The sequence below is a fragment of the Thermobia domestica genome, chromosome 4 (genome assembly GCF_964235325.1).
Source record: "Thermobia domestica chromosome 4, izTheDome1.hap1.1, whole genome shotgun sequence".
Taxonomy (NCBI): Eukaryota; Metazoa; Arthropoda; class Insecta; order Zygentoma; family Lepismatidae; genus Thermobia; species Thermobia domestica.
Window position 1 is genome coordinate 10,787,345 of NC_137457.1, and position 24,476 is coordinate 10,811,820.

The 24,476-nt window shown below is 33.1% G+C and overlaps 1 protein-coding gene across 3 annotated transcripts in view; it reads right to left on the minus strand.

The window, feature by feature from the left end:
* The window catches only part of LOC145683712 (uncharacterized), a 194,763-nt gene that overhangs the window by 32,568 nt on the left and 137,719 nt on the right, over positions 1-24,476 (minus strand). For all 3 annotated transcript variants that reach the window (XR_014131164.1, XM_081755164.1, XM_081755165.1), the window contains 4 exons: positions 16,661-16,855; positions 13,751-13,945; positions 10,838-11,032; positions 2,356-2,399 (listed from right to left, as the gene is read on the minus strand). Coding sequence is in view for 2 of the 3 variants with exons in the window: in XM_081755164.1 (XP_081611290.1) it covers positions 2,356-2,399; positions 10,838-11,032; positions 13,751-13,945; positions 16,661-16,855 (629 nt within the window). In the remaining variant the exon portion in view is untranslated. The remainder of the gene's footprint in view (positions 1-2,355; positions 2,400-10,837; positions 11,033-13,750; positions 13,946-16,660; positions 16,856-24,476) is intronic.

The window sequence follows — 24,476 nt, forward strand, 5'->3', positions numbered from 1 at the left end:
TGCTATAGAATCATGCATTGCAATCCGTTTTTTTTCTAGCCATACCTTGTATCTTACTACAGAAGAAAATATAAAGAATATAAGAGTAACCATTTACAGGCATTTAAAACTGTATTACGACATTCAATATTTTACTACAATGTTTTACAGGAAACTCCTGGTTTGAATGTTCATTTAAAAAATTGTAATACAAACGTGTTCAACTGAGAAATGTTAACTTTTGGGAATATTTAGTATATCTTGCTTTTGTACAGAGCATATATTACGATATTGAGCTTAACAAGTACACTTATATTAGAACAGAAACCACAACATTTTATACGTACATTTTGAGAAATGAATTGTTAAAAGAGTAGATTTAAAAATTCTATATTCTTATGTAAAGAAATTTCGGTTTTCAATATTTAAAAATATATATATATAAGACGCGTTTACTTAAAAATAGTATACATTAATTACAAGCAATAGGCATGCAACTAAATTTAGACACTAAAAGCATTATGCAGTTTTCTTTACATGATTAGCGTCATACTAAAGGCCTGACTACTGTAGGAAACATATGTTAATCGAATTCTTTAGTGTGGCACTAATTACGCGTCAGAACTAATGGAGAAGCGTAGTATGAGGCTCTGAGGCCGGGCCTACCCTGTTTTCTACCGTATATTTTCTTTATATTTGGTTTCCTATAAAATAAAGTCAATTCTTCAATTCTTTTTTTTTCGGTAACAAAATAGTAGGTTGGAAACACTTGGAGAACCTTTCTTCTAAGCCTCACGATCTCGCTAGACATGTTTGTGGGTTATTTTGCTCAGGGAGCGAAGCTATTATCACTGGAGATTGCACGCGTTGTTGGGAAGATGCGAAGGCTCGCCTCTGGGAGTTTAATTATAGCGCTGAAGGCATATTTCAAAGCTAATATGTTATAAAGTGATTTCCTTAACACAGAGTAAGAAGTTTCTATGTACAATTCTACGTTTCTATTAGTGATAATTTGTTTAATTTTGGTATATACTCTCAGGAGTTATTCAGAGTAGCTGTGTTTTCCTTAAATTGGGGCCTGGATCATAACAGCTTGTAAAGTATACAGTAAGTCTGATACATTAAACATATATACGTGTAAATTTACTAAACATTACCATATAGGATAAAATAATATTTCTGTGAAATTTTAGCCGTTTTCCATTTCATAGAATCAGTGGGGTATTTACGATTTTGTTTCAGAGGAATTTCCTTGTTTCGGGACGGACTTTGCTAACATTATTCCTGGAAATGTGAAAATTCTGCAATATATATAAAACAATAAAATGTTGGGATAAAATTTAAGTGAATGCTTAAGCCCGGAAGCCACCCCCTTAAATATATAACTGTATAGAATACAATGTTAAATACCTTGCATCGATGTAAATGAAGTTCCTTCTGAGCATTAACATTTCTAGTGGTCATTATCACGTGATGCATTCATTAAATGCAGTATTGTACTTACTTTAAAGTGGAAGATGCAAGTAACAAACGCTTATCCAAGAAATTTGACAGCTAACAGTAAGAATGTATTTCCTTTTCATCTTCCTCCATTTTCAAATACGCAGGAAATGAAAACAGCAAGTGAGGAGGAAATTCCCTCACCCGCGCTGCAAATCCAAGACAGAAGAAAATACAAACTGCACATCAAAATATTTGTAGTGGAGCTGAATGGGAATGCGTGTTTTTCTCCATGTAAATATTTGTTGAATCATAATAATAATAATAATAATAATAATAATAATAATAATAATAATAATAGGCTACTTTCCGAATCCTTTTGCTTATATAAATATATTGATGCTTATTGTTTCTTATTAAACGAAAACTATTATGTATACATACACATAAATTTAAACAGTGTTAGATATACAGCTAGAAAGTTTTTCTTTTTTAATAAATATATTTGGTAGTTTCTTTTGGTTTAACTCAATAAGGAAAATAGAATGCTGACTAGTTTTAAACATTTTATGATACATTAAATGATTTTGTGTTATTAGTTTATCAGGCCTACCCTACTTGTGGAATTACGCTTCGCCACTGGTCAGAACGACTGCATAAGGCCCAAAACATCCATTCATAATCGGAAGAGCCATATGGAAAATACAATATAATTCATTATATTACAATAATAGTTTATGAAAAATTACTGATTAAGATGAAACACGAAAGTAATACAAAATCTAGAATTATTTAATTTCGAAATGAACACACACACTTGACAACCTGTAACTGTGGATTCAACTATGTAATTGTTTTAGTTACTTTCTACGTGATAATTTGAAACAATAATATATATATAACCGAAAGTTGATAATATAAATTTAATATACATACTCGTTTTTCTTCCATTCCCTTCCTGTTGGGAGGCGGCCCGTCATCTGAAATGTAATTAAATTTTGGTAAATAGTTATGCATTGGCGTTAGAAGGTATATTTCATGTGTGAGCATGAGTGAAACGTTCACCCAGAAAAAAATGTTTAAAAAGAGATCAAAAAATCTATACTTTTATCTGTGTTTACGGACTTTTTTTTAAATGATATTATTTTAACTTTGCAAGTGTAAATCATACACTGACAAACTTTCATTCGGCAACAATTGCGTAAATTATATAAATTTCATTCAAAAGTTTCATTTAAATAAGTACCAGTCATAATATAATAGTATCGCATACCAAGACAAGGCGTGTCAGATATAATTAGTAAAATCTATGGCCACTGACAAATTAAGTTATTTACTTCTAATTATCTTCATAGATTATGGAAACGAAATTTCGTACAACTGGCGGTGAAATTTTGTAAGTTATTATGAACATCGGTGACGTCCTACTTATGAGATTCCGCCATAAAAGTTATTGGATAAAAATTGTGCAGTAAAGTCAACACTAAAGAACCAACATCAATCTGTAGAGAATCATCATCATTATCTAAAATCATCTAGGGCATTTTGGGGACCTATGAAGGGACACAAAAGCCTAGCCCGAAACAACAACCAGAAGATGAAATGGTTTCAGAAAAGAAATTACCTCATTCCCAAGCAACTATATGACAAGGGTAAACTCAAGCTACATGATGATATAGACTATTATATATAATTCATGAAACTTTATGCCCGATAACATCACACAATAACCACTGAACCTATTGAAACGATTTTCAACCTCATTCCCTCAAGAATGTTGTGATATTGAATTTATTTAAATTTATATTCTTGAAATAGAAAATCTTATTTTACGAGCCCGTCAAATTAGGAAGATGAAACTTAGTATATGAACTCCTCGTTAGAAATAAACGAACCCATGTCAAGAACATTTCAGAATTCCATTTTGAAGAAAAGGCATTTATCTATGTATAAATGTATGTAGGTGTGCAGTGATGTTGTTCTCATATTTTAACAACCGGTTATATATATATATAATATATATATATATATATATATATATATATATATATATATATATATATATATATATATATATATATATATATATATGGAGACAGATAGAGAGAGAGAGAGAGATTTTTTTATTTCCATTCTATAAGATTATATAGGTAATTCTATAATCAATTTTTTATAAAGAATACTGTACACTGTTCTACAAATTTAAATTTTCGTATTTATACTCAACGTATAAGTGCATATGATATTTTATACACAAGTTCTTGCTCGTTGAAGATACAAAGAATATCATTGTATGTCCATATATTTGCGAAGGCTACAATATTATTTTGAGATTCAGCTTTATAAGCATTATTTATAGCATACTTTAAACGGCGAATATAGATACTCAAAAAATCCAGAGGACAATTGAAACTGCAATATAAATGATACCTATATACAATGTATGTTGTACTACGTGCTAAAATAATCAAAAACTTAGAGAGAGAAATAGCAGTTGACTTTTTAGAGTTAAAACAGGCTACCATGAGTTTATTAGTAGGTTTATTAGTAGTATTTCACCTAAGTCCAAAACTTTACAGATTAAAGTGCTTACAAATTTCCAAACTGGCTGAACAGCATCACATTCATAAATTATATGTAATCCTGTACCGAGCTTTGGACAGAAAAGACACTTCGAACTATCTAATTTCTTCCATTGATACAATCTTTTAGGAGTTATTAGCCTATCATGAAAAAATCTCCATGAATTTTGAGCATCATATCTAACTGAGGGAAATCGGCATATTTCAGTCCACGGAATCCTTTCATTAGTCCAACGACATTGATTTGTAACTGGGTTAGGAGATAATGATCGAGCAAGTACCTGTAGATCAATAGATAAAGCAAAAAGGGGACCTGACAGCGGATCACTGACGTACACCACAAAGATGAAGAGGCTCTAACAATACAGATCCATGACGCACTGCTGTTGATGCCTTCTGGTACAATAATCTGATATATGAAATAAAACCAGGGCCAAACCCGAAAGCATTTAAAACTTCAAAAAGATATGAATGATTTACTCTGTGGAAGGCAGATGATTGATCTATGTTAAGTAACGCAAGTGGGAGGTCTTTTATATTGCAATAACTAATAACATCTCGTATTAAATGAATATTATTATACATTGAACGGTTGGATACTCCATATGTTTGATCTTCATGAAGAATAGAATGCATTACTCGACATAACCGGTTAACTAATACACGAGACAAAATTTTATATGACGTGTTTAGCAATGTGATTGGCCTCCAGTTATTAAGTTCTAAAAAATCTTCCTTTTTTGGTAGAACTAGTGCTCCCATAGTCTTGAATGGAGGAAGACGATATTCCGTTAGACAACTACGAATTACTTCTGTAAATAATGGTTTTAATTGAGACCAAAAACATATATAAAATTCTGCAGTTAAACCATCCCAAGATGGCGTTTTCCTTTTGTTCATTTGAAAGCTGCAGCCGTTAATTTCATCTTCTGTAATAGGTTCTTCGCAAATATTCCTTTCTACATCACATAGCTTCGGCAATTCTGATAAAGTTCTATTAAACAATTTAATATCTGACAGTCAGTGCCTTGAAAGTGACTTTGAAAATGATCCCGGATGTGTTTTCCAATCGCTTTTGAATCAGAACTATATTCTCACCTACACGAAGTCTTGAAATATATGAAGTTCTATTGCAATCGTTCTGAGGAGCTCTTATGTTAGAAATACGACTAGCATCAGTGTGTTGAAAAGTTCTTTTCTTAGTATTAATCTTGTTGCTAGCACCGCATACTTATTTTTCAGAATAGCTTTACACTCATGAAATGCATTTATTTCTTCATGATTCACATTATCTTTGCATAGGAAACCATTGCAAATGGCTTCAATTTTTTTATATTAATTCTGTTTATATCATCCTTACAAGACACTGAGAATTGAATAGAAATACATCTAATTTCATTAATAAAAGACTCCCACATCCAATTTTATTCGAAACACAAACTAACTGAGAAACATAAAAATTAATGTAATTAACAACAATTTCACGATACACAGGGTTATGAAGTAAATCATTATTCATACGCCAATATACAGGACGATTTAGAGTTTCTGATCCAGATAAAGACATTAATACTCTAGAATGATCTGAAAATGACGGAAATATTTTTGTGAAAAATCCAAGGTAAAACTGAATATGACGTATAATAACGATCAAGACGAGATCTTGGAGAGTGAGACTGCGTTCCCAAATATGTATACCCACATTTATTGGGAAAAAGATGTTTCCATACATCTTGCAAATTATTATGTTGTATAATATCACGTAGTACATTAGCCAGTGTTGTATTTCTTTCCACAGAATTACTACGGTCCTCTGGGTACAAAGTTACATTCCTGTCACCACCCATAATATGATCAACACAAGGTACTGTAGACAAAAATTCATCTATTGACTTCATTACTTTCATAGCTACCGGACTGTTACAAGGTATATATACATTAATAAAGTGCCATCTACGGGAATTGTATATACACGATAATATTTGTATCTGTCCATCAAATCTAATGTTATGAGATACTTCACTCAACTGGATATAAAATTGTTTGCGAACTGCAATAAGAGTTCCAGAAAAAGCATGTTTGCCAGGATTTATATAAAAAGCATAATCATGCAGAGTTTTTGATGTAGGTACCTCATCTACATTACTCTCTTGAAGAAACAGCACATCCGCACTATGTTTTTGTGTATACAAACTAATTTGTCGTTTTTCATCTCCTAAACTATTCACATTTAAAGATAAAAAATAATCATAATTAAAATCAAAAGAAATAGGCAAATTATTTTACAGAAGATGGACATTCTCTGACATATTACTTCACATATCACTATGTAGCGATTTAATAATTCTACTAAGACGCCTGCATAAATTATATTCCACTCCAGATTATTTGACCTGTTCTAACTGTACAATAAAACCAGGAATGTCACTAGTGAAAGTTTTAGCAATAGGCATGGCCTTCTTAAAACTATGAACATTTGTTAGAAAATCTTGAAATTGCCTTTGGTTTAAAGGCATTTCTGTCATTAGGTTAAACTCTATTTTTTTTCGTCTTTTTGCAATGATGAGTCAGAACTTGCTGATATTGTGGATAATTGATCATTTTCATTATCGCATACTGATACCGGTTGTTTTTTGATAACACTTTATTTACAGTATCACTGATCTGCTTTCGTTTTATACCCGTGATGTACATATCATTTTGTTGATCCGTGATTTCTTCTGAAATAGATTTCTCGTGTTGTCCTGGCGGAATAAAGCCATCGTCAGACATTGAATCATTAAATGTATCGTCGTTTACATCACCACCATTTTGATTAACTACACCATTATTCGTATTCATGTTATCTGGACTATCAGTCTGACTGTTGAGCTCCTTCTTAGATTTTGAGTTATAAATATTTAAATTCGAAGTGCAATTATTTGAATTAGGTTTATCAGTGAATATGTCTTCGTTATCCTCAACTGGAGTTAGTGGAGGGAATTCTCTATCTGAAATAGGCCTATTTGTGATCATTTGTCGAACTCTGTCTTTTATTTTTACCGGAAGAACAATTGGATTAGGTTCACTTAATTGTATATTCTCTGACTGAGATTTCGTTGGCGTTGCGAAACTTCTATTTTTGTTGTCATTAACTTCCAGAATTTTTCTTGACTGTTGGGAAGAATTAACAGTATCAACTAACGTAACTTGATGTTGATTCTCATTAGATACTGAAGGCTTTTCTGGTACAAGGGAACAATTTCGTGCAACATGTCCGTACAAATGGCATTTTAGACATTGCACATCGTCCTTAGAAACAAATATACTGAAATGAGTATCATCATATTCTGAAGGAAAAGAGTTTGGTACTATATTTGGGTTATCAAACAACACATACACAACCCATCGAAAAGATCTAACGTGTTGCAAATCTTACAGGTATATGCCTTATCGTACTTACCACTTTTCCATACTTACTCAAAACATTCCGTAATAAATCATTTGGTATGTCAGGTAAAACATTTGATAATACAACTTTCGTTGCAGGCGAGATATATCGACGAACCGGCACAAATATACCTTGAATTGAAAATCCACTTGCACTAATAAGCATTTGAACATGATCTTCACTGTATAAATAAATACAAACTCTGCCACCACAAATTCGAGAAGCATAAACAATGTTTATACCTTGCACTTTATCTGCAATAGCCACTAAATAGTTCTCTAAGACTAAACCAGGAGTACTATCGAATACCAGAGCACGTTTTTTATTAGGTTGCATATTCAATCCTGTTTGTTTTCCGTTATTTACCAAATTATCTGTATTAATATCAGTAGTAGACGTTGTTGCCATGGCAGCCATATTGGCTCCTAATCAACAAATTTGTAGTTATAAATTCTTTGTAGTTATAAATATAAAATTCTGGGAAAAAATAATTGTTACCCATTTATATTAGTCAGCTAGACATATTCAGGCACTCAATAACATAAATTACGCAAACAATATTATTCACCAATACACATCGATAGATAGGGAGAGAGAGAGATAGTAGTTTAAACCGGCTCGCACAACATTAATTATTATTATTATTATTTTCTTTTTTATAAAAAACAATGTAGTATACTCCAGTTGGAAAAAGCGAAAATGAACCTTTCATCAAAAGGAACAATAACAAAAAACACGAAAAATTGACTCCCCATGGGCTTTATAGGGTTACTATTAGTTGTTAATTTGACTCGACATTATACAAGAATTCACAGTGACAACGCTGCAGCGTTCATTAGACTATTAGCTTTAATGTATTTCAGTCACTTTTTTATTCTTTTTTTTTTTTATACAACACTTAGGCGTGGGGAGGACCTACCCAACGCGATGTTTTTCGCTATTCCACTCATTCCCTAATTTCAATGAAGAGCTGGAGGTGGTAATTTGAGTCGCGTTGTATTCTTCCCTTGGCAAATTAAATTTTAAAAAATATATAACTATAAAGATGCCTGATGTTTTGTAAGGTTACGAAAAATGGTCGCTAACTCTGAGGAAGGGCGGATGCAGGCTGAATGTTTGGAGGAGGTGCCGGTCATTCGAAATCAAATCAGGGTAAGTGTATATTGCAAACAAACAAACAAACAAACAAAAAAAAAGCAAGAAAAGAAAAGGAGAGCTAGCTTTTCTGTAGAAATAACTTTCTAAGACTTATTAACCTAAGGTATTTCAATTCCTAGGTCCATTAAACTATTTAAAAAAATTATTCGGATACTTTTTATTTTTAAAATAAAAAATATTCTATTCTGCGGGGAGGGGCAATTGCACTGATTGCTTCTTCCCTGGATCCGCCCCTCCTTTGAGGGAAGAAGTTGGACTGAGATTATTTGATAACTAGAACCTGAGACGAATATTCGGACGCAAGCGTAACGGGATTGCGGACGTTTATTTCGTTCATAAGAATCTTTCAGCTTTGCCTAATTTTATTCATATAATTCTCGTTATTTTGTTCTATATTTACAATTTCAGATTGCAATCAGAGAAAGAAACAAGAAAGATAAATCTAATCAACAGTGCTTATTATTACTATTGATAATTTGTATTATATCATTTTTCTCTTAAAGCGATCTACAATATATTGTTACACCGTCCACCAAATGATATTAAAACATTCAACGTTTATTTTTATTATTTGTTTATTTATTTATATTTTAACTTCCAACCAAATGTGTGTTTTGTTTTGTACAGTGAACTGAGGTTGTAAATTGAGTAAGCCGGCTGCCTAACTCGAAAAATATCAATATGGTAGTCGAAAGTGGATATAGATTTTTACAACTTCCTGTTTCGGTAGAGATAGACGATATTTTGAGATGCTGAATTTAATTTAGATGCTAATGAGTACCGTTTATATTCTATGGTGATTAAACCTCAAAACAAATGGGTGACTCGTGATACTTTTTGTTAGTATGAAAGTTTAAAGAGAAAATGGAAGCTATTCTTGGGACATTGAATCAACAAAAATCTATTTCTATATCATAAATTTTCTATTTCTATATTTAAGCCACAATTTCTAATAAGTTTCTATCAATTAGTAAATTCATAAACTGGAGAAGGAATTTATTTGTCTTACTCTAAACTGCATTTATGAGAACCAATTACAGTTATTTATTCTTAGTTTAACTCGGATGTCTGTCAACTAAACTATGAATGGACGAACATAATCGTTATTCATCACTCATAGAAAACAATCTCAAGCTGTATTAAAATGTTACGTGAAAGCTTTTGAGACAAGCGAAGTCTTTCTTGAAATGAATTTAATATTTCAAGAACATGTTCATTCTCTGCTGTGAGAACACATTTGTGATCAAAAGTGGCAATTTTACAAATTGGCAATGTCCTAAAAACGTTATAAATTGAGATTGGAAGATATATAAAACAAAATAGTTACTTAAAAACCACAGTCGCAGGTGGACTTTGGCAACTAAATATCAGTGGTAAAGATAATTCTGACACTGTCCGCGATATGCAGTCCCTTCCGTCACGGAGCAAACATCTGTGTGAAATTGTTCCTAGCATAAGTGTCTAGTAAATGTTGTAGAATTGGTTTTATTGCCATATCGCTTTGTTTTTACATTGCTCATCTGCTCGGTGCTGGTAGGAGAGCCTAGGGAAACAATGTAGAAAAGTAACAAACGGAAAATTCCCCTTCTAATGCTATATATATCTAAGACTATAGTGTGCTTTTTTAACAGTTTTTTTAAATAATATTTTCACGCCCGCTTAGAAACAACTGAGAAAAACGAATGTATTAGGTTGCACAATGGAATTATTTGCAAAGTGGTGGAACAACGATTAGTGATGTTTTAGTTTTGATAATTTCTACAAGTGTACGTAAATGTAAACTTAGCAACGTGTACTTCTTTTAAGCACGAATAAATTTGAAACCCAAGTAGTGGAAGAAAAATATTTCTTTTCTTTTTCTCAAAATATATTTCAGTTAAGGTGTAAATCGGTACTTATATGGGAATTCCGATTTAAATATTAAATTCTGAAATAAGTTCCCGGTTGATAAATTGCTACCTTAATTTTCTGCAAGGGTTCAATTTTATTAAAAATATTCTAAAGAAATATGATGTTACTTCTCCCATTTTACAGCTATTATGAACTAAACCTGGACTATTTAGTTACGGCAATATATCGCTACTTTTATTGTCAGATACTGTATATGACGCCACCTATGATATGTTGACAGCACCGTAAGATACGTAAGTAACAAGAATTATTTGTACTATTACTCTATTTTCATTGTTAGATTTAAGAATAGTACTAAAGTTCATGATTAATTATTTAAACCAATATTATCACTTACCTGGAGGAATATTCACCCCTTGAATTCTTCGATTGGGATCCAAACCCATCATAATTTCTTCTGGTGTTTTGAAAGACTGGATAACTGGAGGTTGTCCTGTTTGAGAAGTTAATTTTTCTGCTAATCCAGCACTATTACTGGGTTCAATACTACCAACAGCTCTAGACCCTAGACCAATGCGATCCCGCGAAACATCTAGAAGAGGTAAGAATTTGCCATTATTTAACTATTATTTGAGTTACTCCAGGTCGAGCGTTTACCAACTGACAAGAGTGCTAACGCTAAAGGCTAAAATCTTTCAAGTATGACTACAATCTCAAGAGCAGCTGCTCGAAAATTAAACAGTTGAGTTGATTTTAGTTTAGCGTCCTTTTCAGCAGCGAGGCTATATGAGACGTGGACCTACTGATTAACGTGGAATCCGAACCACATGAGCTCTCGCCGGGAATCGAACCCGCGTTTCCCACGCCAAAGGTTCATTTGCTAACCGCTTAGCCACGGAAAGGATCTGCAAAATTTAAGGGTCTGAGCTTATAGAAGTGTAATATGTCACGATCGCCAACGTCTAATGCCTTCGCTATATCGGAGTATATACCATCTTCTTGTTTACTTCATCAAGAATTTTAAACAAAGAGTCTGTAATTAATGGTAAATTAGTTGAATTAGTTGTTCGCTGTGTCAGAAAGTTAAGGAGATATGGCGATAGACCGAGAAACCTAATTCGAACTAAAAAGACGTGATTTACACTTATGTAAGGAGGAGTGAATGGAAACGGGTCGGTAATTGCTAATCTCACGTTTAGAACAGGATTTCAGAATACCTCAATGGTTTCCTTCCACCTAGTTGGAAATATACAAATTTTTACTGACAAATTCGTTATAATATGAACAGGTGTTTTCAGTAGCTCTCAGAAGCTTTTTCAGCATAAGGTGGAATAATGATCGGGCTCATGATAATGTTCTTGGGGACATGATTCTCATTTAGATGATTTTGAAATTTTATTAATTTTATATTCACACAATATTTCTTATAAATAGAGTGGAATGTCGAGGCAGATTAGTTCGGTGGTTCCTAAAGATCAGTAATAATAACAATATGAAAAGTCAATGAGTTCCTGAAAAATCTCTTAGAAGAATAACGTAAATGTTAGTAAAAAAAATGATTAATAAAATAGTTCAAATTAAGTAACAAACTTTTTAAACTTTTTGGTCCGCGCACAATGGGTTGGCGTGTGCAACATTGCAAAGAAATATCAGTTTGGAGATGGAATATGTTATTGGGAGAATGAACTCAGATTTAAACAAGATTTCTCTCTCCTTTACCAATCTAACTCGAAAAGTATCATTATGGAAACCGAAAGTGGTTATTGATTTTTACAACTTCCTGTTTCGGTAGAGATAGACGATATTTTGAGATGCTGAATTTAATTTAGATGCTAATGAGTACCGTTTATATTCTATGGTGATTAAACCTCAAAACAAATGGGTGACTCGTGATACTTTTTGTTAGTATGAAAGTTTAAAGAGAAAATGGAAGCTATTCTTGGGACATTGAATCAACAAAAATCTATTTCTATATCATAAATTTTCTATTTCTATATTTAAGCCACAATTTCTAATAAGTTTCTATCAATTAGTAAATTCATAAACTGGAGAAGGAATTTATTTGTCTTACTCTAAACTGCATTTATGAGAACCAATTACAGTTATTTATTTTTAGTTTAACTCGGATGTCTGTCAACTAAACTATGAATGGACGAACATAATCGTTATTCATCACTCATAGAAAACAATCTCAAGCTGTATTAAAATGTTACGTGAAAGCTTTTGAGACAAGCGAAGTCTTTCTTGAAATGAATTTAATATTTCAAGAACATGTTCATTCTCTGCTGTGAGAACACATTTGTGATCAAAAGTGGCAATTTTACAAATTGGCAATGTCCTAAAAACGTTATAAATTGAGATTGGAAGATATATAAAACAAAATAGTTACTTAAAAACCACAGTCGCAGGTGGACTTTGGCAACTAAATATCAGTGGTAAAGATAATTCTGACACTGTCCGCGATATGCAGTCCCTTTCGTCACGGAGCAAACATCTGTGTGAAATTGTTCCTAGCATAAGTGTCTAGTAAATGTTGTAGAATTGGTATTATTGCCATATCGCTTTGTTTTTACATTGCTCATCTGCTCAGTGTTGGTAGGAGAGCCTAGGGAAACAATGTAGAAAAGTAACAAACGGAAAATTCCCCTTCTAATGCTATATATATCTAAGACTATAGTGTGCTTTTTTAACAGTTTTTTTAAATAATATTTTCACGCCCGCTTAGAAACAACTGAGAAAAACGAATGTATTAGGTTGCACAATGGAATTATTTGCAAAGTGGTGGAACAACGATTAGTGATGTTTTAGTTTTGATAATTTCTACAAGTGTACGTAAATGTAAACTTAGCAACGTGTACTTCTTTTAAGCATGAATAAATTTGAAACCCAAGTAGTGGAAGAAAAATATTTCTTTTCTTTTTCTCAAAATATATTTCAGTTAAGGTGTAAATCGGTACTTATATGGGAATTCCGATTTAAATATTAAATTCTGAAATAAGTTCCCGGTTGATAAATTGCTACCTTAATTTTCTGCAAGGGTTCAATTTTATTAAAAATATTCTAAAGAAATATGATGTTACTTCTCCCATTTTACAGCTATTATGAACTAAACCTGGACTATTTAGTTACGGCAATATATCGCTACTTTTATTGTCAGATACTGTATATGACGCCACCTATGATATGTTGACAGCACCGTAAGATACGTAAGTAACAAGAATTATTTGTACTATTACTCTATTTTCATTGTTAGATTTAAGAATAGTACTAAAGTTCATGATTAATTATTTAAACCAATATTATCACTTACCTGGAGGAATATTCACCCCTTGAATTCTTCGATTGGGATCCAAACCCATCATAATTTCTTCTGGTGTTTTGAAAGACTGGATAACTGGAGGTTGTCCTGTTTGAGAAGTTAATTTTTCTGCTAATCCAGCACTATTACTGGGTTCAATACTACCAACAGCTCTAGACCCTAGACCAATGCGATCCCGCGAAACATCTAGAAGAGGTAAGAATTTGCCATTATTTAACTATTATTTGAGTTACTCCAGGTCGAGCGTTTACCAACTGACAAGAGTGCTAACGCTAAAGGCTAAAATCTTTCAAGTATGACTACAATCTCAAGAGCAGCTGCTCGAAAATTAAACAGTTGAGTTGATTTTAGTTTAGCGTCCTTTTCAGCAGCGAGGCTATATGAGACGTGGACCTACTGATTAACGTGGAATCCGAACCACATGAGCTCTCGCCGGGAATCGAACCCGCGTTTCCCACGCCAAAGGTGCATGTGCTAACCGCTTAGCCACGGAAAGGATCTGCAAAATTTAAGGGTCTGAGTTTATAGAAGTGTAATATGTCACGATCGCCAACGTCTAATGCCTTCGCTATATCGGAGTATATACCATCTTCTTGTTTACTTCATCAAGAATTTTAAACAAAGAGTCTGTAATTAATGGTAAATTAGTTGAATTAGTTGTTCGCTGTGTCAGAAAGTTAAGGAGATATGGCGATAGACCGAGAAACCTAATTCGAACTAAAAAGACGTGATTTACACTTATGTAAGGAGGAGTGAATGGAAACGGGTCGGTAATTGCTAATCTCACGTTTAGAACAGGATTTCAGAATACCTCAATGGTTTCCTTCCACCTAGTTGGAAATATACAAATTTTTACTGACAAATTCGTTATAATATGAACAGGTGTTTTCAGTAGCTCTCAGAAGCTTTTTCAGCATAAGGTGGAATAATGATCGGGCTCATGATAATGTTCTTGGGGACATGATTCTCATTTAGATGATTTTGAAATTTTATTAATTTTATATTCACACAATATTTCTTATAAATAGAGTGGAATGTCGAGGCAGATTAGTTCGGTGGTTCCTAAAGATCAGTAATAATAACAATATGAAAAGTCAATGAGTTCCTGAAAAATCTCTTAGAAGAATAACGTAAATGTTAGTAAAAAATATGATTAATAAAATAGTTCAAATTAAGTAACAAACTTTTTAAACTTTTTGGTCCGCGCACAATGGGTTAGCGTGTGCAACATTGCAAAGAAATATCAGTTTGGAGATGGAATATGTTATTGGGAGAATGAACTCAGATTTAAACAAGATTTCTCTCTCCGTTACCAATCTAACTCGAAAAGTATCATTATGGAAACCGAAAGTGGTTATTGATTTTTACAACTTCCTGTTTCGGTAGAGATAGACGATATTTTGAGATGCTGAATTTAATTTAGATGCTAATGAGTACCGTTTATATTCTATGGTGATTAAACCTCAAAACAAATGGGTGACTCGTGATACTTTTTGTTAGTATGAAAGTTTAAAGAGAAAATGGAAGCTATTCTTGGGACATTGAATCAACAAAAATCTATTTCTATATCATAAATTTTCTATTTCTATATTTAAGCCACAATTTCTAATAAGTTTCTATCAATTAGTAAATTCATAAACTGGAGAAGGAATTTATTTGTCTTACTCTAAACTGCATTTATGAGAACCAATTACAGTTATTTATTCTTAGTTTAACTCGGATGTCTGTCAACTAAACTATGAATGGACGAACATAATCGTTATTCATCACTCATAGAAAACAATCTCAAGCTGTATTAAAATGTTACGTGAAAGCTTTTGAGACAAGCGAAGTCTTTCTTGAAATGAATTTAATATTTCAAGAACATGTTCATTCTCTGCTGTGAGAACACATTTGTGATCAAAAGTGGCAATTTTACAAATTGGCAATGTCCTAAAAACGTTATAAATTGAGATTGGAAGATATATAAAACAAAATAGTTACTTAAAAACCACAGTCGCAGGTGGACTTTGGCAACTAAATATCAGTGGTAAATATAATTCTGACACTGTCCGCGATATGCAGTCCCTTCCGTCACGGAGCAAACATCTGTGTGAAATTGTTCCTAGCATAAGTGTCTAGTAAATGTTGTAGAATTGGTTTTATTGCCATATCGCTTTGTTTTTACATTGCTCATCTGCTCGGTGCTGGTAGGAGAGCCTAGGGAAACAATGTAGAAAAGTAACAAACGGAAAATTCCCCTTCTAATGCTATATATATCTAAGACTATAGTGTGCTTTTTTAACAGTTTTTTTAAATAATATTTTCACGCCCGCTTAGAAACAACTGAGAAAAACGAATGTATTAGGTTGCACAATGGAATTATTTGCAAAGTGGTGGAACAACGATTAGTGATGTTTTAGTTTTGATAATTTCTACAAGTGTACGTAAATGTAAACTTAGCAACGTGTACTTCTTTTAAGCACGAATAAATTTGAAACCCAAGTAGTGGAAGAAAAATATTTCTTTTCTTTTTCTCAAAATATATTTCAGTTAAGGTGTAAATCGGTACTTATATGGGAATTCCGATTTAAATATTAAATTCTGAAATAAGTTCCCGGTTGATAAATTGCTACCTTAATTTTCTGCAAGGGTTCAATTTTATTAAAAATATTCTAAAGAAATATGATGTTACTTCTCCCATTTTACAGCTATTATGAACTAAACCTGGACTATTTAGTTACGGCAATATATCGCTACTTTTATTGTCAGATACTGTATATGACGCCACCTATATGTTGACAGCACCGTAAGATACGTAAGTAACAAGAATTATTTGTACTATTACTCTATTTTCATTGTTAGATTTAAGAATAGTACTAAAGTTCATGATTAATTATTTAAACCAATATTATCACTTACCTGGAGGAATATTCACCCCTTGAATTCTTCGATTGGGATCCAAACCCATCATAATTTCTTCTGGTGTTTTGAAAGACTGGATAACTGGAGGTTGTCCTGTTTGAGAAGTTAATTTTTCTGCTAATCCAGCACTATTACTGGGTTCAATACTACCAACAGCTCTAGACCCTAGACCAATGCGATCCCGCGAAACATCTAGAAGAGGTAAGAATTTGCCATTATTTAACTATTATTTGAGTTACTCCAGGTCGAGCGTTTACCAACTGACAAGAGTGCTAACGCTAAAGGCTAAAATCTTTCAAGTATGACTACAATCTCAAGAGCAGCTGCTCGAAAATTAAACAGTTGAGTTGATTTTAGTTTAGCGTCCTTTTCAGCAGCGAGGCTATATGAGACGTGGACCTACTGATTAACGTGGAATCCGAACCACATGAGCTCTCGCCGGGAATCGAACCCGCGTTTCCCACGCCAAAGGTTCATTTGCTAACCGCTTAGCCACGGAAAGGATCTGCAAAATTTAAGGGTCTGAGTTTATAGAAGTGTAATATGTCACGATCGCCAACGTCTAATGCCTTCGCTATATCGGAGTATATACCATCTTCTTGTTTACTTCATCAAGAATTTTAAACAAAGAGTCTGTAATTAATGGTAAATTAGTTGAATTAGTTGTTCGCTGTGTCAGAAAGTTAAGGAGATATGGCGATAGACCGAGAAACCTAATTCGAACTAAAAAGACGTGATTTACACTTATGTAAGGAGGAGTGAATGGAAACGGGTCGGTAATTGCTAATCTCACGTTTAGAACAGGATTTCAGAATACCTCAATGGTTTCCTTCCACCTAGTTGGAAATATACAAATTTTTACTGACAAATTCGTTATAATATGAACAGGTGTTTTCAGTAGCTCTCAGAAGCTTTTTCAGCATAAGGTGGAATAATGATCGGGCTCATGATAATGTTCTTGGGGACATGATTCTCATTTAGATGATTTTGAAATTTTATTAATTTTATATTCACACAATATTTCTTATAAATAGAGTGGAATGTCGAGGCAGATTAGTTCGGTGGTTCCTAAAGATCAGTAATAATAACAATATGAAAAGTCAATGAGTTCCTGAAAAATCTCTTAGAAGAATAACGTAAATGTTAGTAAAAAATATGATTAATAAAATAGTTCAAATTAAGTAACAAACTTTTTAAACTTTTTGGTCCGCGCACAATGGGTTGGCGTGTGCAACATTGCAAAGAAATATCAGTTTGGAGATGGAATATGTTATTGGGAGAATGAACTCAGATTTAAACAAGATTTCTCTCTCCGTTACCAATCTAACTCGAAAAGTATCATTATGGAAACCGAAAGTGGTTATTGATTTTTACAACTTCCTGTTTCGGTAGAGATAGACGATATTTTGAGATGCTGAATTTAATTTAGATGCTAATGAGTACCGTTTATATTCTATGGTGATTAAACCTCAAAACAAATGGGTGACTCGTGATACTTTTTGTTAGTATGAGTAGTAGGGACCCCGTTATATTGAGCCGAGTCAGCAAAAATTTTTGTGACGTCATAGGTCAAAGGTCAATGACCTTGGCCCGGGGTCAATGACCTAGGGGTACCTAGGACTACCCCCTCTAAATTTTGGCAGGGGTACCTTGGCCCACCCTTTAAATTTTGGCAGGGGTACATAGGACCACCCCCCTTAAATTTTGGAAATTGCCAAATTTAAAAATTGGGTATGGTAGCCTAGGACAATAGTATGTACCTCTATCAGTATTGGGTGTCTATGTCGTTCCCTTTCATGGGTAAAAAAATGCCAAAAATTCAAATTTCGGGGGTTTTTGACCTAATTTATCCCCTTTGATGAGGTGTTATTACCCTATATAGTTATATGGGCGTATACAGGGGTCCATTACCTTTCATAAGACATGGGTATATTAATGCACCCCTTGAAAAATTTGGGAGGGGTACGTTGGCCCACCCCTTAAATTTTGGAAATTGACCAATTTCAACATTGGGTATTATAGTACCGGACCCTAATATGTATCATGATAAATTTGGGTGGTCCACCTCGTTCCCTTCTAGGGGTACAAAATTGCCAAATATATAAACGTAAGCAATACGTTATACCACGTGTTTGGTTTTTGACCTAATTTATCCCCTTTGATAGGTGTTATTTCCCTATATAGTTATATGGGCGTATACAGGGGTCCATTACCTTTCATAAGACATAGGTATATTAATGCACCCCTTGAAAAATTTGGGAAGGGTACCTTGGCCCACCCCTTAAATTTTGGAAATTGACCAATTTCAACATTGGGTATTATAGTACAGGCCCCTAATATGTATTATAATAAATTTGGGTGGTCCACCTCATTTCCTTCTAGGGGTACAAAATTGCCAAAAATATAAACGTAAGCAATACGTTATACCACGTGTTTGGTTTTTGGCTCAATTGATCCCCTTTGATGAGGTGTTATTACCTTATATGGTTATATGGTCATGTATAGGGGTCCATTCCCTTTTATAAGATATGGGTATATTTGTGCACCCCTTGAAAAATTTGGGAGGGGCACCTTGGCCCACCCCTTAAATTTTGGAAATTGACCAATTTAAACATTTGGTATTATAGTACTGCACCCTAACATGTATTATGATAAATTTGGGTGGTCCACCTTGTTCCCTTCTAGGGGTACAAATTTGCCAAAATATAAACGTAAGCAATACGTTGTACCACGTGTTTGGTATTTTGGCCCAATTTATTTCCTTGGATGAAGTCCTATTACCTTATATGGTTATGTATAGGGGTCTATTCCCTATCATAAGACATAGGTACATTTGTGCACCCCGGGAGGGGTACCTTGGCCCACCCCTTAAATTTTGGAAATTGATCATTTTATATATTTGGTATTATAGTACTGGACCCTAACATGTATTATGATAAATTTGGGTGGTCCACCTCGTTTCCTTCTAGGGGTACAAAATTGCCAAAATATAAACGTAAGCAATACGTTATACCATGTGTTTGGTTTTTGGTCGATTTTATCCCCTTTGATGAGGTGTTATTATCCTATTTAGTTATATGGTCATGTATAGGGGTCCATTACCTTTCATAAGATATGGGTATATTTGTGCACTCCTTTAAAAATTTGGGAGGGGTACTTTGGCCCACCCCTTAAATTTGGAAATTGCCCAATTTAAACATTTGGTATTATAGTACAAGACCCTAATATTATTATGATAAATTTGGGTGGTTCACCTCGTTCCCTTTTAGGGGTACAAAATTGCCAAAATATAAACGTAAGCATTACGTTGTACCACGTGTTTGGTTTTTGACATAATTTATTCCTTTGGATGAGGTCCTATTACCTTATATGGTAATGTATAGGTGTTCATTCCCTATCATAAGACATAGGTACATTGATGCACCCCGGGAGGGGATTCGGTATCATAGTACATGACTCAACATGTATCATGATAAATTTGGGTGGTCCACATCGTTCTCTTTTAGGGGTACAAAATTGCTAAAATATAAACATAAGCAATATGTTGTACCATGTGTTTGGTTTTTGGCCCAATTTCTTCCCTTTGATGAGGTTTTATTACCTTATATGGTCATGTATATAGGTTCATTTCCTATCATAAGATATGGGTACATTGATGCATCCTTTAAAAATTTGGGAGGGGTATCTTGGCTCATCCACTCGGTTTTAGAAATTGTTTAATATAAGCATTTGGTATCATAGTACAGGTCTCCAATATGTACCACTATAAATTTGGATGGTCCACATCGTTCCCTTTTCATAGGTAAAGAACTACCAAAAATCAAATTTCGGAGGTTATTGACCCCAATTTAGCATGTTATATGGTTTATTACCTTTATATGTTTATGTTCCCTTTTAAATTTGGGAATTATCAAATAACAAAATTCGGTAAACGTTTTCTAGGACCCATTGTAGATGTTGATGTTCCTCTTATGGCCAAATATTCAAAATTTAAATGTTATTGACCGGCTTTATTATTGAATAAGTACAGGATTTATTACTTTTTTCATAAGACACAGGTGTATTTGTGTACCAATCTTAAATTTTGGAAGGGATACATTTCTTATTGTCGTATCAATAATTGGTAATTGGATAGTATCTCATTCATTGGGTAAATCATTATGATCACGTGATCGGTTATTGACCTATGATGGGATTAGGAGTCCAGGACATTGGTACATTGAAACTTTGTAGGATAATTTGATAATGCGTCATTGGTTTTGATTATTCCCGCCAAATATAAACGTAAGCAAGACGTTGTACCACGTGATTGTCCTTGATGAGGTAGTGTACAGGGATTCATTTCCTTTGTTGTGGTACTTCTTAAGTTTGAGTACACACACACACACTTCTAGAAAACAGTTGGTTCTTCTCAGGTAAACAATTGACGGACATTATTGACCTTATTGAACATATAATGATATGATTAACTCTAAGACTTAGGTATATCAAGAGAAGTATTCTTTAAATTTGGGAATGGTGATAAACAGAATTTTAACATAAGGTGCGGAATTTGAAACAATACATTGAACTTTAGTCACAGCTCATAGTCTAAGATCATTGGTGGTGATTGATTTGAAATCTGATAGCTAACCTTATTGAATCTTATGACTCATAGACGAAAGGCAATACATGCTACAACACTGGCAAAGTTATTGTTAATGCAATTTGATTGGTTGATCACTATCTGTCGTGCAATCTGATTGGTTGATCACTATCTTTCGTGCAATCTGATTGGTTGATGATTTTCAAATCTTTGCTGTATTCAGTTTTAAGTTTTGTTTAACATTTAAAAATCTTGGTTTCGTTCAACATTTTACACTCACTGATAAATATGATCAAAACCGTTTATTTGTTAATCGAATAGTTAAAAACCGGATAAAGTTTGACGGTTAACCGTGAAACGTAAAATTTTTTTAGTTTGAAATTTTTTTGCTTGAAAATTTTGTTTAAAATTTTCGTTTGAATTTTTTGTTTGAAATTTTTTCTCGTTTGAAATTTTTTGTTTCAAAAATTTTTTGTTTAAAAATTTTTTCGTTTCAAAATTTTGTTTAAAATTTTTGTTTGAAATTTTTCGTTTCCAAATTTTTTCGTTTGAAATTTTTTGTTTGAAAATTTTTGTTCGAAAATTTTGTTTAAAATTTTTTGTTTGAAATTTTTCGTTTCCAAATTTTTTGTTTGAAATTTTTTGTTTCAAAATTTTGTTTGAAATTTTTTTCGCTTCAAAATTTTGTTTGAATTTTTTCGTTTGAAATTTTTGTTTGAATTTTTTTTGTTTCAAAATTTTGTTTCAAAGATTTTTTGTTCTAAATTTTTGTTTCAAAGTTTGGTTTGACATTTTTAAAAGTTTGTGCACTTATTAGTAAAGAACTGGAACTGTTTAGAACAAAAACCTCTGGCAACATTGTGGTGCAATAGTACACGTCAGAACATGATAATGCAACGTCATCAGTTTTGCATCATCGTTCGAGTTAGTATTCATGATAACATCAACATGGCTACTTGTCTGCAGTTTCTAAACACGCGTGATGTGATGAAATCATTTACCAAGATTACTGATTTACAACAGAATGTACCTTATAGAATCTTAGCTAGCCAAATGATCCCTACAAAGTTTGGATTAAGAATCGTAGTGAAGCTTGAAAATGATAAGAATATAATTTTACCAGCAAGATATTTACCCATGGAAGCATCAAAACAAGAAGAACTGCTGCGTTTCTTAAATACTGGATCTGTATCTTTATGTTACAAAGGATTCTTGGGTCGAAGTCATCAACTTGAATTTAGTACACAGCCAGATTCGTCAGCCATTGTGATGAAATCATGAATCAGCACATTCCAATGACGTCAGCTGTAGTTGTATGAATGTGGTTGGTCAGCATGACGTCAGCAACTGTGATGAAACCATGATTTCAAATGTCAGCACATTCCTTTCCAATGACGTCAGTAATAACTATAAACCAGCAAATACAGTGTCATCCCACGAAATCATTTGAGCAAGTGCTTTTCAGGAGGAAAGATGTGTACTTCTAACGATAAAGAGTTCATCTTCGCAAGCTATTATCCAATAAATATATTTCAAACAAAACATGTGATGATTGGTATCAGTGCTAGAACATTTGAACCAGTAATTCGATTGGGCAAAGCAGAACAATTTGGTGTACAACTGACCTGTGAAGAATGGCACGAATCGACCAAATGAACGATTATTTTCATGATGAGCTAAATGTGACCATAGTCAAATCATTAGGCTCAAATCATGAAGTGGTGATGCGTACAGTTCTCGAAGAGAAGATGGTGCTGTTACGTAAAAAGAGTACATTCCATGTCCCTCGCAACATGGTGTATCTAACACAAACTGAATGGAACAAATTCATCAGCGTATTTCAGTCTGTGAAACATGCAGTGGAAGTGTGCAACAAAACTAGTATATTCCTGAAAAAGTACTATTTTGAAAAATGTGTTATGCATATTGTACAACATGTATCTAGATATTGTGATGGTTGTCAACATCGTTCGTGGGTGCATACCTGTATTGATAAACAGTTTATTTGTGATCAAATGGACATTGAGTTTCCACCAATTGATATCGCAATAGACCTTAAAAGACTTCAATTGGAATTAAAATTATATGTTAAAGACAAACTAGTGCAAGAAGTTCAAAATACATTGTATCGACAATATCCAGAACCACTATCTGGTATGGATGTATGTTGAGTGTAATAAAATGATCCATTTCAATGATTTGTGTTTTTTCATTTCAAGTACAACCCCAGGTTCTGACATGTACTATTGCACCACAATGTTGCCAGAGGTTTTAGTTCTAACAGTTCCGGTTCTTTACTAATAAGTGCACAAACTTTTAAAAATGTCAACTCAAACTTTGAAACAAAATCTTTGAAACAAAATTTTGAAACGAAAAAAAATTCAAACAAAAAAATTTCAAACGAAAAAATTTTGAAACAAAAAATTTCAAACAAAAAATTTGGAAACGAAAAAATTTTAAACAAAATTTTCGAACAAAAATTTTCAAACAAAAAATTTCAAACGAGAAAAAATTTCAAACAAAAATTTCAAACGAAAATTTTAAACAAAATTTTCAAGCAAAAAATTTCAAACTAAAAAATTTTTACGTTTCACGGTTAACCGTCAAACTTTATCCGGTTTTTAACTATTCGATTAACAAATAAACGGTTTTGATCATATTTATCAGTGAGTGTAAAATGTTGAACGAAACCAAGATTTTTAAATGTTAAACAAAACTTAAAACTGAATACAGCAAAGATTTGAAAATCATCAACCAATCAGATTGCACGAAAGATAGTGATCAACCAATCAGATTGCACGACAGATAGTGATCAACCAATCAAATTGCATTAACAATAACTTTGCCAGTGTTGTAGCAAGTATTGCCTTTCGTCTATGAGTCATAAGATTCAATAAGGTTAGCTATCAGATTTCAAATCAATCACCACCAATGATCTTAGACTATGAGCTGTGACTAAAGTTCAATGTATTGTTTCAAATTTCGCACCTTATGTTAAAATTCTGTTTATCACCATTCCCAAATTTAAAGAATACTTCTCTTGATATACCTAAGTCTTAGAGTTAATCATATCATTATATGTTCAATAAGGTCAATAATGTCCGTCAATTGTTTACCTGAGAAGAACCAACTGTTTTCTAGAAGTGTGTGTGTGTGTACTCAAACTTAAGAAGTACCACAACAAAGGAAATGAATCCCTGTACACTACCTCATCAAGGACAATCACGT